This window comes from Furipterus horrens, unplaced genomic scaffold, assembly GCF_987537825.1.
Source record: "Furipterus horrens unplaced genomic scaffold, mFurHor1.1.pri manual_scaffold_8, whole genome shotgun sequence".
NCBI classification, from domain to species: Eukaryota; Metazoa; Chordata; class Mammalia; order Chiroptera; family Furipteridae; genus Furipterus; species Furipterus horrens.
Window position 1 is genome coordinate 19408249 of NW_028327178.1, and position 16218 is coordinate 19424466.

The window sequence follows — 16218 nt, forward strand, 5'->3', positions numbered from 1 at the left end:
CCTATCAGACTGTTTATGATATAGTAGAGACTTAATATTAGTTTTAATATAATTTATTTATACCCCTTTTTTGGTCCCTCAGATCCATTCCTGTCTTTTCATGACTCAGTCACAGGAAACCTACAATTCTCCAGACTCAGAGTTTTTTCTTATGTATTAGTACTTTGAAAAATTGAGTCCTGCCATGAATTTCAGGGTCTTGACTAAGCCCTCTAATACTGTGTGCCAGTCTCTGATGCCAATAGTGTGCACATCTAGACTTTATCAGTTTTCTTCATGTGTTTTTCTTCTATGCAATAAATCCAACAGTCAATCCTTTCTATCTCACCACCGACTGTCAAAACCCTGAATGGTTATAGGTTGTTCAGCACCATGGACAGCTGTGCACAGTGATTTAGGTGCCAGGCTTTTCAAAGACTGATTCCTCCCTTGGATAGCCCACGACTATGGAATTGAATTGCCTTGGCCTTATGTTGGCCATTAAACATAAAGAAATCCTGAGTCATTGATATTATCCTCTTCCCGTTGTAGGCAGAGAAATGGACCTCCTCCCCTTCAACCAGACATTGGATCTGAAAGTAGAACCATATCATTGGCAGGGAAAGGAACATTTCTGTATCCTCATTAAACCCAGGTGGCTGGGATACTAGGGTCAGGAGAGGAATGGGGAGTCCAAGTTCTGTGCCTAACTTCTTCTTTATAGAAACTTTCTCCTCCAGAAATGGAAGTTTAAAAGGTAATATAAGCTAAGATAGCTAAACATGTCCTTAAGTGCTCTCTATGCCACACTTTTCCGTATTTAGTTTAAAAATATTCATGCTACATTATGCTTCCCTTGCATGGAAATTTATGAGGACAAGTATATTTTGTTTGAGAGTTTTCAAAAAAAATGTTATGGATCCTGAAAAATTACTTTTTTGTAAGTCAGGTTACAAATGTTTAGCTAATTTAATAGCATAACTATCTTCTCTTCTCCTGAATCTACCTTTCTATCTTTTTTGTTTATCCAGTGGCTCTTTTTTATGGAAAATTTTAAACATGCACAACATTGAAAGGAATATTATTTAAAAATTTCCACATACTCATCACATAGATTCAACAATTATGATTTGTTATACCTCTTTTACCTCCTTTTTAAATTGTTTTTCTTCTTAATTTCTTTCTGGTTGCTGAAAGTTATACATAAAATCAAATTCTAAACCACATGTCATTTTATCCCAAACATATTTAGTATGTTTTTCAAATTAAAGTGGGCAATTTCTTGTGAAATCACAATGCCATCATCACACAAAACAATAATTTCTTTATGTCATTCAATTTTCACTCCATATGCAAATTGCTTTAATAACATTAAAAAAGTCTTTCTACTTTTGATTTTCTTTGAATCATCATGCAAACAAGGTCCACACACTACATTTAGTTGTTATGTCTCCTCAGTCTCTTAATGGAGAACAGTGCCTACTCCCTTTATTTTTCTGTGCTATTAACTCGTTGAAGAAAATGGGTCCAATGATTTATAGAATTTCCACATTCTGGACCTGTTTGGTTTTTCATGGCATTACTGTCTCTTTATTCCCCATACTTTCTACAACCTGAAAGCCAGCTCTCAAGGCTTGACTATAGTCAGGTTCAACTTTCTTTGGCAAAAATACTGTATAGGTGGTATCAGTACTATTTTAAAATGAGACCCGTGTACTTTGTATTATATCTCAGCAGTCCCACTCCTACCGATGCTTACACAGAACGGTGGGTCCAGGGACTGCCAGCCTGATCACTCCATCGTAAAATCCCCTGTAACTTTCACCTAACGGCTTCATCCAGTGATGATCTATTAGGGTTACAAATGACGATTTTCTATTTTTCACTCCTTATCCTTTTATCAGCTAGAATTCTATTAAATAATTGCCTCTGATACTATTTGATTACTATGAAATATAGTTAATAGAGGAAAATTAAGACAAATGATTAATTCTCCTTAATTCCAGTTACCCAAGTAGCTTTTATAATACTGAACAAATTATAACACAGGAGTGTTTATTTTTCTAATGCATCTTGCTCTTCTTCTTGCTCCCTCTGAAGTGAAAACTCTCCTGCAATGAAGCAAATTTTTTACCATGAAATTAATTTATTTATATGTTTTCTTTCGAATAATATAAGTTCACAGAAATATAAAGCATTTCAAAAATAATCATCATAATAACCTGTAACACCACTGGGATTTATCCACACATGGGGGCCCTTTGGCCTTTTGAGTTCTCAAGGACACTGATGTGTTGAGGGGAACTGAACCAGTGCATGGTGCCGGTAGCATGCAGCTTGCAGAGCAAATACACATCGATTCATCCATAATAGCTATAATTTGAGGGGAACATTTCTAAAGGATGCCCTGCCAATCACAACAGAAAGAGCTGATTATTTGAGAGTAGGGCAAAATGTGTCAGGTTTAGCAACATACTCTGAAGAAATAGCCGTTTCTGACCCCTCTTGTGATTGTCAAATAGCAAATGTTTTCAAAACCATAATATAGTCATTTGGCTTTCATTAAGCAACCACTACATGCCAGTTGCTAAACTAAGCATTGAGGGAACCAAAACAAATAAGGTCTGGTTCCTGCCCTCAAAAGCTCATGATCTAGGGGAAGAAACACATGTAAACAGGATGGTCAGAGCATGGCCAAGGCAGCTTCAGGATGTCATCAAAGCAAGGAGGACACCTGATACAGGCTGAGTAGGCAGTGGGAGAACACTGGAGAAGGCTTACTGGAGGAGGTGATGCCTGAACTGATTCTATAAAGATACTAGGTGTGAGCTATGTGGATACTGGTGTCAAGAAGACATAGGATTTATCCTTCAGCTTTAAGAACTTTTAAAAGGTCTATTTCTTAGGTCATAGGCCCATTTTGAATATGCTAAAGCAATGAGCGATGCCCCTGGTATGATGTCTCTGTATAATTATAGCACAATTTCTTGGGGCCCACAGACTGCTTAAATCCCATACACAAATCTTCTGAGAGTTCATGAACCCCAAGGTAAGGATGTTTTCAGGAGAATTACATTCTCTGGGCTAGAGGAGCCCTCAGAGATCATCTAACCCAACCCCTCATTTCATCAAGGAGACCGAGGCCAAGGGAGGACAGAGAATTTATCCAGGGCCACACAGCCAGAGGCCTGGGGGAGCAGAAGTTTGAGAGCCAGGAAGAGCACGCTCATCTCCCAGGCCCCACAATCTCTTTCCGGCAGGGAAGTCTCCAGGCTGGCACCTGAGCTACATTGATGTGACCGACAACTCCCTTGAGGAGACCTTCCGCTTCCAGTGTGACTGCTGGTTCTCCAGGGCTAAGGGCGACAGACAGATACTTCGTGACTTTGCCTGTGCCAACAATGAGATCCGTGAGCCGGAGGAAAACAGTACGTGGGGAGACCGGTGGGCTCAGCCTTGCTGTGATGCTTGGGCTGAATCTTCAGTTAAATGAGAACGAGCTTAGGAGAGAGGAGGGAAATGGTGTTGACAAATCTAAAGACATTCGTACAGCTGGAGGCAAATCAGATGCCTAATGAAGGGAATACTGTTGGGGAGATACATAAGCAAACCCCTTAAATGAACCTGGAGCAGCCAAGATTCTGGTACCAAATCATGGCCTTGAATCTCAGGGATTAATTAGGGAGGAGGAAAACACACTGGGGACAAGCTCACCCTGCCCTGAGGGCTAGGCTGGGGAATTTTGGGCTCTGTCTGGTTTGTTTTTACATCATGGACTCCATCCAGTTGATGCCTGTGGCAACAGCGGCCAAATCAAGCGTCTGGGAAACAGAATGGGCCGGGGGTGGGGGGTGGGGGGGAGCAGAGCCAGCATCCCCTCAGCCACTTTCTCTTTGGTCTTGTCTTCAGGGCATATTTAAAGGGAAAGCGTAATTGCTCCATAGATGGGTGGGCATCAGGACTAGGAAAGTGTCTCTTTAATACAAATGCCAGCATCTGGGTCCAACACAACAAAGAGCCCAATGTAAAAAAAGGATTTTTCCAACCTAAATTATTAAGGTAACACTAGCTGTAGTAAAAGATAAACCCCAAATCTGAGCATCTTAACACAACACAATTTATTTCTCACTCATGTAACAGTCCACTGTTGGTGTTTGGCAGAAAGTCTTCCTTCCACAGTATGATTCAAGGACCGAAGCTCTTTTCATCTGCGTTTGCCATTTTCACCATGTGGCTCCCACTGTTCTTGCAGAAGGGAAAAGAGAAAGCTTGGTCCCCCTACCTTCTTAATACATTGACTTACTATCCATTGGTGAGAACTAGTCATGTGGCTCCACCTGAATGCAAGGGCACCTGGGAACTGTAGTCCCTGGCTGGACAGCTCTTCCTTGCAAACGCTACACTGCAGAGGGGAAACATGGATCTTTGGTAGAAAGCCACCTACCCATCTCTGCCATGCCATCCAAACTACCAAAAGGTGACATTAGCTGCTCTGAGAAGTACTGAGCACTGATATCCCTGGGAGCATTCAAATGAGGAATGAGCACCCATTTCTCATCTGTATGAGGTTTCCTGTCCTAATTTAGAGGTGGACTCCTAGCTTTTTTAATTGAGCTTACTGAGGAGTTGCAGGCACCTGGTTTAATTTCAATGCTATGATTGGTGCACACTGCTTTGTGACCCCAAGTTTATTTGTAGCAGCCCTTGTACATATGTTAGTTTCCCTGCACAATTGTAAGCTCCTAGAAGTCATGGGCAGAATCCCTCATCTCTGCAGCCCTCTGCAGTTCTGTAGGCTTTGGGACTTCACAGATGTGCCATTAGTGCTCAGGGGATGGAAGAGGGTGCAGTCCTTTTCCTTAGAGCCTCACAATCTTGTTAGAGGGAGCAATTTAAGCCCCTTATTCAATGTGAACACTTAAGGCCCTTATCCATTGCCAAGATGAGCAGCAGAGGCTCCTCAGGCTGTTAGCATTCAGGAGAGGAGAGATTTGTGAGGCCTGGAGTCTCCCTCACAGATTTTGTGTCTCACAGCTGCTAAGACCTGTGAAATTTGGGTTGGCAGGGAGATTACAAAGGGTGGCAGCATGGCTTTAGTTCTGGAAGGATGGGAGAGCAGGGGCCTTTAGTAGGAGCCTACAGGGGCAGAGTGGAACCCTCTTACACTGCCCATCAGGGGACAGACAGCCACACCTTTGTCCTCAGATGGAACTTATCCTGGGGAGAACCAAGGATGCAGCTGGAGCCAAACAGTCAACCTTCAGCTACCTTTATTTGGCAAATACTTATTGAACAACTACTAAGTGCCACAGCCTATTCTGAGTTCTGAGATACACAAATGAATAAAATAGAGACCCAGCCCATGTGACACTTACATTCAGTGTCTGTGACCCAGGGGCACCTCTGGGCACCATCTCATACTTGGACAGACCTTCATATGTGAAAAGCCCTCAATACCCCCGTTCTCATTACGTTCCCGCAGCCGCCTCCCGCCCCATGAGCCAGTGCACAACTCTCTATCATAGGTAAGGAAAACAGAAAGCCAGAAAGGTGAAGGGACACACCTAAGGCCCATTGGTAACTAGGGGGACCCAGGTGACCTGATTCCTAGCCCCGGGGGCCTCTGGGCCCCTGCAGGCAGTCTTGTCAGTATTGAGCCTGGCTGGTACTCCAGACTGATTGATGGCCCCACCCCATTTATCCTCCTGTTCACTGCCTTCACCTGCAGTTCTTGTTAGCAGTTCCAGAAGCTGCTCCCGGCCCTCAGCAAGCACTTGATTCATGGGCGCCGAAGCTGAAAACCACTGGCAATCTTTAAATGTCTTTTTAAAATATTTTATTTATTTATTTGTAGAGTGAGGGGAAGGGAGAGAAACATTGATGTGAGAGAGAAACTTTGGTTGCCTCCCGCCCTGCCCCGGCAACCCAGCCAAGTGCCCTCACAGAGAATCCAACTGGCAATCTTTTGACTCATAGGCCAGTGCTCAGTCCACTGAGCCACACCAGCCAGGGCCTGCTGGCAATCTTTAAATAATACTGATGTCGGGGTCCTACCCCCAGAGTTTATCATAGTGAGCATGGAGGGTCCTTGAGCTCCCTGCTTCAAACCACTTTCTTAACAACCCCCAGGATCCACTTTGAAGTTACAGGAGTCTGGTTTGCAGAATACATCTTAACCTCTGTTGGGAAAAAGGTTGGGAGCACTGGGACCACTCTCTGCCCTGTGATGCCTTCTAGTCCCTGACAGTGGCTCAGCCACTTTATGCTGCTCACAGTCCTAGGCTGGGTTCTGCAGGCCCTGCCCTTAGGCAGGTGTTCATGCTCTCTGGATCTCTTCCCTCTGTGGGCTCCCTGACTCTGCTCAGGTTCATTCTATCTGCTTCAGGTAGCAGAGATTGTCCTTGACAAAGGTCACAAAGGCAAAGGGTTGTTGAGGGGCTGGGATGGACATGGCACTGAGCAGCAGACATAGCCATTTCTTCTCTTAATTGTCTTTGTCACACCTCTGAGCTAAAGGCACAGAAATAGAGCAACTGCTTTGGATACAGAACCCGAAACCCTCACCAATTAATTTACCACAGTAAGAGCTACATGCAAAGGGACACTCCAAGCAAGTGTGTGTTGTGTCCTTCTGTGTGCCAGCTCCACCCTTGGCCTGGCCCCTGGGGTCAGGTCTGGATTACGTGGACTTCAAGCCTCTGTCACGTTCCTCAGTATTTTCATATGGTTCTCCCTCTGTCTGGAACATTCCTGCATTTTCTGTGGATTATAGCCATTGCTCTTCTTCAAACCCAAGCTGAAATGCCACCTGCTTCACAATTCCTGTAATTAGCCCAATAACTCACTCATTCGCTCAGCAACTATTTATTGAGTGCCTCTGTGCTGGGCTGTTCTGGGCACGTGGCATCGATCAGTGAGCAAAATGAAAACCTTTGGCTTCATGGAGCATGCATTCACTAAATAAAATAATAAATAAGTTACATAGCAGGTTAGAAGGTACTAGGTGACAGGGACAGGGGAAAATAATAGGTAAGGCAAGCCAGGAGTGCTGGCGGAAATCGGGTTGCAATTTTATTCGTGGTAGTTGGGGCAGAACTCAGTGAGGTGGTAACATTTGGGTAAGAAATAGAAGCAGGTGAAGGAGTGAGCCACACTGATGTAGGTGCGCGGTGGGGGGCGGGGGGAGCACTGGGGACAGAGAACAGCCACTGCAGAGCTCTAAGGCAGGAGCATGCCTCGTGCTCCAGGAACAGCATGGAAGGAGGCAGAATGGCTGGAGGGAGCAAGAGGGAGAGATCTAGGAGATGCGGGAGGTAACAAGGAGCTGGGGTTTCCCTCTTGGCCCATGGCACTTTGCCACTTTGTCACAGGATTACCGCATTCTGTCCTGTGGTATAATCAGTGTGTGCATCTGGGACTAGAGGTTGAGTTCCAGGGTCGCCCAGAGCCTAGCCCAGTCCTGACACTTGTCACTCACTTAATGTTGGACGAATGAATGCAGACATGCCTGAGGGAAGTGAAGGGGAGGAGGCTGGCCTGCTGAGCCTGATCCCAGAGTGAAAACAGACAAGTGTGGGAAGCGGGACTGCCTGCTGAAGACAGTTGAGGCTCTCCTACAGTCTTGCCTGCCTGGGGCTTTCCTGTCCCTTTCTGTAGCTGGGTCCCACCCCTCCTCCCTGTTCTTTGCACATGATCTTCCTCTGCATCTCAGGGGCTCTCCATCCCTGAGAGTGAGGCCCCAGCATCTGCTAGAATCCTGCTTCCTGGAGGCAGCAGCGGCTGTTGCTTCACTAGAAGCTCCCAAGATTGCCAGGCCAAGAGGATGCTACTGTAACTAAAATGGGAATATCATTTTAGCCCCCAAATCAGGGAAGATTCTATTTATATTGCCTCAAGTGTGGCCAATTTAAGCTGCCCTACCCCCGCCCCAGGCTTGGTCTAAGAGCAAATGTAGGACCTGGCAGAAGCAGCCTTGATGGATGGTGGGCACTGCTCCCCCTCTCCCTGACCCTGCTGACCTCTCCCACCTTGCCTACTGCAGCTTACAAGATCGACATAGAAACAGGCGATGGAGGTGAAACCTGGCAGGACGTCTGGCTCATCCTGGAGGGCTGGAAGAACCGATCCAAAGAGTTCCTCATTGAAAATCCTTATACAAAGCCGTTGTTTAGGAAGTAGGAAGAGGAGTGCCCACAGGGGAATATGGGTGGGGGAGGTGGGTAATAACTGGACCCCAAGGATTCATCCCCCTGGTGGGAGCCATAGACATATAAATGGGCTTCAGCTGCAAGTGTTTATTGAGTACCTACTGTGTGCCCACCGGATGGGAGCTCCTAGGAATGAAACAGGAGATTTATAAAAGGGAAAGCTAGGAGTGGGCTGTGTTTACAGCGAGCCTACCATAAGAGACTAGAACTTAGTTGTTCCAACCACTAAAAAGAAAGGATAATTCTATAACCTGATTGAGATGCTAATTATCACTACAATGGCATTCATAGTACAATGTATGTTAATCAAAGAAATGTGTTGTACACCTTAAATTTACACAACATTATATATCAAATACATTCAAATTTTTAAAAAATTAATGGAAAGCTACAGCAACAATTTGTTAATTAATTAATAATTAAAGAGATCCTACTATGCTGCAAGGCCCAGAATCACTGAAGACGTTTTTGATCCCATGTCCCCTCAGACAAGGAACTCACAGTCTAATTAAAAAGGAAGACATCCACCTATAAAATTGCAAAAGAATCATATAAGACTCATCAAATTAATTTCTAGTTAGAAGGAAACAGGGAAAAGAGAGCCTGTAAGATTCTTTATAGGAAAATCAAAATTGGGTCTCACATAAAGGAGCCTCTACTCACCACTCCCAATTGACAGACACACCCTGGGGAATCTCACCTCCTCCACCGCACCAGAGCTGCCTCTCGGTGGCTCAGGTGCCCACCTCATCTCCCTGCTCCCTCCAAAATGGCTGGAATAAAGCCTGTCCCTCCCATGACCAACTAGACCTTCTGTTTAAACTCCCTCTAGGTCAGGACAAAGTCTGAGCTCCTCTGATTGACACTTACAGGCTGCTACAACCCACCTCCTTTCCATTGCATTTCCCGCACTGAACCCAACCTCCAGCCAAGCCAGCACTCCCCAGAAATGTCTGTGCCTCCCATGGCATGGCTTTGCCAATTTGGTCCAATCAGAGGACTCTTCCCCCCTCCTTCAGCCCACCACCTCCTCTGTCCAATGCCCAGGGCACAGGGCCCAGGTCCTCACAGGCCTTTTAAGTTCATGTGTTGTTACCATCCATTGGTGCTGGGACCAGGCAGCAGCCAGGGCTTTTTAATGGTTGTCATTGTCTTCCTCTAAATCTAGTCTGAACCCCTCCAGAAATGAAGGCCTGACGTCAAGCTCTTGCTTGCCATTCTATCCCTGTTCCTCCAACCAGAGCTGGGAATACAGTAGGTGCTCAATAAATGCTTACTTCCTTTAGTGGGCATGAGTAGCTCTGATTGGCCACATCTTTATGTCATGCAGAGGGACCACAGACACATTTGAATTTGAAACTGTCTTCTTGGGGGACATCGCCGCCCTCTGCGTGGGCCACCTTGCCAAGGAGGAGCGGTACGCCCCCAAAAGAGAGCTGCTCTGGCACGTCAAGACCATCACCATCACTGAAATGGAGTATGGCAACGTGTACGTATGTACCTCCCGCTCTCCCCCTGCAGGAGCTGAGGCTGGGCCATGGGCAAGACAGTGGTACAGAGAGGTGTCCCCTTTGAGGCTGAGGTCACCTCATTCAGGAGGCTTATGAGGCAGGAAGGGAAGAGGTGGCTGTTCCGGTTCTGGAACTATCTGAATGATAGGCCTACCCCAGGGGAGGGGACTAGAGCAGATGACCTCAGGTGCTCTAGCCATGGATGCTTTGGAAGAACCCTGAGCAAGTCAGACAGTGCTAGACAGCGAAGGCTTCCCTTTCCCTCTCTTTCCATCACCGTATAATGACAAAGAAATGCAGCTTTGAAGCCTGCTGCTTCCATGGTCATAGTGGAAGGCCACCATCTGTGTGGGCAGGGGGGGACCAGAGACAGCTGGGTCCTGTCACAGCCCACCTGCCTCCAAGGACCCTAGATAAGGAGCTTTGCATTTGCCCCACGGGGCACTTTCTGGGGACTCAGGCATTTTTGTTGGATTAAGAGTCTTAGTTACCTGGGTAACAGTCTGCAGTCCTCAGTTTATCTAATTAAAACCACTTGGTAACCAGACTGGAAGCCAAAAAGAGCCTAAGGCTCTGCAAAGGAACCAGGAGAGGAGAAAGGGGAAGCTGAGGGCAATGCTTGCCTCAGGGAAGGAGGGCCTGAGCACTGAATGAGAGCCAAGGTCTAACTCATGTTGGGGCATCCTCCACCCCCACAAAACCGCTGCTGGCCCCTCAAGACCCTTTGTGTACACTTTTGGGGCTCACCCTGCTCATGACCATGCCTTTCACAGTAAGCCCAACAGTGAGAAGTGGCAGCCAGGTGCAGGCCTGCAGCCGCAGACAGGTCCCTCCAGCCTTCAGGAGCCCAAGCTTCTCCAAGCAATGTCTGTCCGTGCTCAACCTATGGCCTGCAGGCCCCTGGAATTGGCCCCTTCAGACCGAACTTCACCTTTGGGAACTGGGCAGGAAAGCGTTCTGACTCCTGCACCTCTGTCTCAGCCAGCTCAGGCTGCCATAACAAAGTATTTCAGATTGGGGGGCTCAAACAACAGACATCTTTTCCTCACAGTCTGGAGGCTGGAAGGCCGAGGCCAGGGGCCAGCGCAGTTTGGGTTCTGATGAGGCTTCTCTTCCTGGCTGGCGGTGTTCTCAATTGGCAGAGAAAGGGAGAGAGTGAGCTCCAGTATCTCCTTCTCTACTTTTAAGGGTGCTAATCTCATCTTGGGGTCCCCACCCTCACAACCTCATCTAAGCTTCTCTTCCAAAGGCCTCACCTCCAAATACCATCACATGGGGGTTAGGGTTTCAGCGTGTGACATTGAGGGGACACAATTCCATCCATAGCAGCTTCCTTCTTGGGCTGCGATGTTATCTGTTGGTCTCTTAGGAGCCGTTGGGCATGGCTGCTGGGAGCAGTACAAGTGAGGACTTGAGAGCTGGGACACAGAGGGCCACGAACAGTGACTGACTCACCCAGTAAGCCAGGGCTGCAACTGGTTACTGCCTCCAGGCCACAGAGAACATGGCTGCTGATACTTTTCCTCTGCAAACCCCTAGACTAAACAAAACAAAATGCTGCTAGGTGATACAATGATAAAATAAAATAGTCATCAGTGGAGTTAGCTTTAAATGGACAGTGTTAATTGTGAACGAGAGACAGCCAAAGACCTCAGCATCCCTGGTACCTTCCGGTCTCTGGAAGAGGGGACATGAAGGCCCAGCCCATGAACTTCCCATCCCGTGGCCCCAGCGTCAAGGTGGGGGATTTCTCGTCCAATGGAAAGAAGCCGCCACCCCCAGGGAAGCCCCTTCTCCTTAACCCTCAAGAGTGTGGCCTTTTGTTAATTTGTCCTCGTGCTGGATGTGGAAGAAGGGATGTCCCCAGGGAGGGATCTTCCCAAAGGAAAGAGGGTGCATGGAGACCAGATCCCCAGACGCTAGAGCAGTCATGGGTCAGCTCTGTGGCCTCATGCAGTAACTCACCACCTCTCTGTGCCTCAGTCTCCCCTTCTGGGAGGTGAACTAGGTGCTCTCTAGAGGCTGGAGGTCAGGAAAGGATCAGCCTGGGGGCTCTCAGAAGTCCTGCTCCAGTGCAGGTCTCAGGCCTGGGGTTTCTGGTGGAAGACCACCCTTCTGCCCCAGAAACAGCACCCCCATTCAGAGGGGGCAGTGCAGGCATTCTCAATCATTGACCTGTCTCCATCCTAGAGCATACAGGCAGGCATTCTGCTGTTATGAAAACCACCACATAGCCTTGAATATGCATCCATAGTCCCTTCCCAACCACCATGTCAAACAGAATATTTAGCTTTCCATGAGTTGCAAATGAATTTAATCTCAAGCTCTTATGAACACAATAGTCTCACATGTTCACCTTCCAACTGAGTCCTCTGCCACAACGTGCATTACTTTTCTGACCAGTTCTTCTTTGTCACTGATGTCCTCAGGATTTCAGTGGAAGGACACGCAGAGCGGCCTGTGTTTCTTTTTGTAAGACCAAAAGCAGCTCCATTGTTCTATCCCAACAGCATATATAGCACATAATGATTATAAAATTGAAGTAATACAAAGAAAGTGTATAAAAGAAAGTAAAGATTCCCTGTAGCTCATCAGAAGGGGCCACTGAGAGCATGCGGTGACCCCACTCTCTCCAGCATTTTTCTAACATCTCACACACACACTGTTCACGGAAGTGTGATCATATTCTATGTGTTTTTTCATATGTTCAATTGCTTTTGTGTTTGTTATTCTCTGCTTTTGCCTTTACTCTTGCTGATGACCTTCTCCCTGTTCGCAGCGGGAATAACCCGGCATATGTCCTTCCTCAGCTGGAGCCTTGACTCCTCAAAGCCCAGAGGACCCATGATTTGGTGATCTTTTAATTATGTCTATTAGAAAACATTTTCTTATAGCTGCACCAGGGAATATTTTTCAGCCATTAAAAATAATGAATAAAATATGTACCAGATGACTTGGAGCAAGTCCCAGGAAGGATCGTTGAGTGAGAAAAGCAAGATATGGGAAAACGCATATTGTATGATCCATTTCATAAATGGAATACTGATGTCCTGCATGCGCCTGTGTGTGGGTCTGTGCAGGGTTGGGGGATAGAGGGGAACTTGGCAAGATCAACTTGTAATTGTGATGGGTTATCTGAGGTGACCGTGGGATGCTGAAGGGGAAATGAGGGAGAAAAATGGAGCTAGTGCTGAGGAAAAGAAAAGGAATGAGTTTAGAAAATCATGCATATGATCACATGATTTGTGCATTTATATAGAATTATGCATATTAGTGAGTATATGCATAAAGAAATACATTTTTAAAGAATTTTAAAAAAAGAATGCAAGTGACCCCCCACTAAGAAAGTGTGCTTTGTAATAACCATCCAGATTTATTAAGGTTAATTGGGGGAAGACAGAACTTCCAAACAGAATAAGGATGTCCTTTGAAGTGTCTTTAAATAGCTGGCTCTCCAGTGGCCAGGCTGGCTGGCTCTGGGCACCGGCTCTGGGTCACCTTGTGTGGTGACTTCTCTTCTCCAAGCCTTAGTTTCCCCTTCTGTGAAATGAGAGGATCAGGCCTGCAACTCAGGCCAATTGTGGGAATTCATGAGATGCAAGAATGCAAAGCCCTGGCATTTAGTGAGTTTGCCAAAGTCCAAGCCTTTTTGTTGCTCTGGATTTCCATCTAAAATGGGTTTGATTTTCTCCCACTGGGCGGGCTCTTTCAGGCTGCGTTCCTGAGGTCAATAGCCAGGACCAGAAGTGTTTATTTCTGAAGCTGTTAAAAGTAGCCATTTGGAGTGGGGAGAAACTATAGCTATTCCATCCAAACCTTCAGTGTTGCCAATGGAAAAACCCAGGAAGGGGTAGAGGATGTGACTTGCCCCAGGTCACGGAGGTGGCAGGGCTGAAGCAGGCTCCAGGCCCCCTTAAACCCAATTTTTCAGTTTTTCTGCAGTGTCCAATGACCTCTTTCTTGGTAATTATTGGACTCACCGACAACACTGGAAGGTGTTGGGGTGGGATGGCTTTAGAGTGGGAACTTTCTGATCCAAGACCATTTCTTTTGGCCTTGAACTTGCTTCTGCTTGTGGTAGCTTCTTATGTAGAGGACCTTCTCTTAACCCTTGTACTCTGCAGTCTGTGAGCATTCACACACACACACACTCACATTCACACACACACACACACACACACACACACACACAGTTCAGCTCAGCCAAGTGTGAGGGATTTGGAAGCATACATTCCATAGCTATGTTTCCACTTGGCCTTGCTCTGAATCCCTCAGCTGCCTTTGAAGGTGACATCAGGTAAAAGCATCCATCAGTCCCTTTGAGAGAGCGAAGGGATCAGCATGGCTGGTGTGGAGTGAGCTTGGAGAAGGGCAGGTGGCAGATCAGAAAGGTAAATACTGGGAGGAGGCTCAGACCATGGAGGGTCTTTTTTTTTTTTTTTAATTTATTATATTTTTTTCCATTGCCATGTAGGGTCTGGCAAGCCTTTGTAAGGTGGTGATTTTTACATAACCTGGGAAGCCATTGGAGGCTTCTGAGCAGAGGGGTGACATTCTCAGGTGGATGTCTCCGCGGGGTCACTGGGCTGCCGCATAGAGAACTGACCATGGGGAGCAAGAAGCAGGGAGACTGCTTGGCAGGCGGATATATATTCCAGGGGTCAGACAGTGGTGACCTGGGCCAAGGGACAGGAGGGAAGATAGTGAGACACTGCCTACTTTTCCAGCTGGTGCTGGGTCTCTTTTAAAGAGCAGCTCATTGGAACTGGCTGGTGGATCAGATATGGAGTGTGAAGGGGGAAAAAGAAAGGATAATTTAAAAAAAGAAAAGGCAGCTGGAAGAACAGAGATGCCTCTGTGAATGTTAAGATAAACAAGACTTAATCCTCACATTCTATTGCAGACATTTCCAGCCCCAACACCCTGTCACCTGGAAAGGGATCATGTATGGATAGCCAGGGGTCTTGGGGAGGGTATGAGCCTCGGCTGGTGTCCACTGAGCTTCCTCATCCCTACCCCCAGGTACTTCTTTAACTGTGATTGCTGTATCCCCCTCAAGTTGAAGAGGAAGTACTTCAAGGTATTTGAAGTCACCAAGGTAACTGAGACCTTCCCTAGCAAGATCCAGAGGCTGGTGCCAGTCAAGTACGAGGTCATTGTGATGACAGGCTACGAGTCGGGGGCAGGCACCGATGCCAATGTCTTTGTGACCATCTTTGGGTCTGACGGGGACACGGGCAAGCGGGAGCTGAAGCAGAAGGGGCGAAACCTCTTTGAGCGGGGCCAAATCGACCGCTTCTTCCTGGAGACTCTGTACCTGGGCGATCTGCGCAAAATGCGCCTGGAACACGACAGTAGCGGCTACTTCTCGGGCTGGCTGGTGGACAGGGTGGAAGTCACCAACACCTGCACGGGGCTGGTCACCATCTTCAAATGTGGCAAGTGGCTTGACAAAAAGCGGGGAGATGGGCTCACCTGGAGAGAACTCTTCCCTTCTGTCTGAGGGGCTGGAGGCCCTCCTTACCACACTTTCCTGCACCCCACCTTGGCTGGAGCTGGGACTGGAGAGCAGAAGGTGGCACGTGGCACAGTGGACCAGAACTTCATGGTCCTTCAGAGGCCACTCCGGGTAACTATCAGTGGGTCTTGCCCCACTCCAGTCTCCTGGACCTACAAGAATCAATCAGCATGTGTCATCGTCTGTGACTGCACAAAAATGACTCTTTGCATTTTCTTTTCCAATAACAGCAGTGACCAGGCTGAGACTTGCTTCCAGGTATGGGTGGGAAATTGGGGCTTCTCCAGGGAATTGAAGTGGCAAAGTGTGGGGAACCATCCCTTGTGATTTCCAGAATTGTAGCCCAAGCTGTGAGTCAGCCCCCTCCCCGGGAGGCCTTTAAGTCTCATTGGAAAACAGAAAGTCGGTGAGAAAGATAGGACCAAAGGCCACTCAGAGGGTTCCCATGGGAATGGATTTCAAAAATGCATATTACACTTTAGAGCTTGCTCTGCTTTTTTAAAATCTCTTAGTTAAATATAAACAATCTGTAGCTAAAAATGTATGAAGCCTTGCACCTGATGTCAGCATCGCGTCAATATGTTTAGCAGACCATGACACAGACTGGTCACTGTGTTCTCTATGTTGATATCTGTAATCAGTAACTGTCAACTGTAACTCAAGTGTCTAAAGCTTATCGATGATTCATAAGTCTTGACCTTGTATCTCCCAAATCCCCTCCTCAATAAAAGGCACAGGAGATGGGATTTCTGCGCTCTTTTCCACTAGAGAGGTTAGCCATCTCCCATCCCCTGGACAAAATACACTGTCTTGGATAAATCTGTTCCACTGTGCTCATAAAACCTCTGCTGGACACAGAGTTTTCAACTGAGCCGGGGCGTTGGAGGCAGATCAGCCTCAATGGAGAAAAAGCTATCAAGATGGTGTATTTTAAGCAAATATAAATTAACACTTTTTTTCCAAAAACCTGGGCTAATTAAATCATTACCAACCACACTCCACA

General features: G+C 46.8%; 1 protein-coding gene across 2 annotated transcripts in view; it reads left to right on the forward strand.

Annotated features, from left to right (window-relative positions):
* The window catches only part of LOC150002597 (lipoxygenase homology domain-containing protein 1-like), a 147205-nt gene extending 131251 nt beyond the window's left edge, over positions 1-15954 (forward strand). For both annotated transcript variants that reach the window (XM_090285096.1, XM_090285097.1), the window contains 4 exons: positions 3240-3407; positions 8021-8153; positions 9517-9675; positions 14720-15954. In XM_090285096.1, coding sequence (XP_090141222.1) covers positions 3240-3407; positions 8021-8153; positions 9517-9675; positions 14720-15200 — 941 coding nt within the window. In that variant the 3' untranslated portion in view covers positions 15201-15954. The remainder of the gene's footprint in view (positions 1-3239; positions 3408-8020; positions 8154-9516; positions 9676-14719) is intronic.
* The last annotated feature ends 264 nt before the right edge of the window (positions 15955-16218 follow it).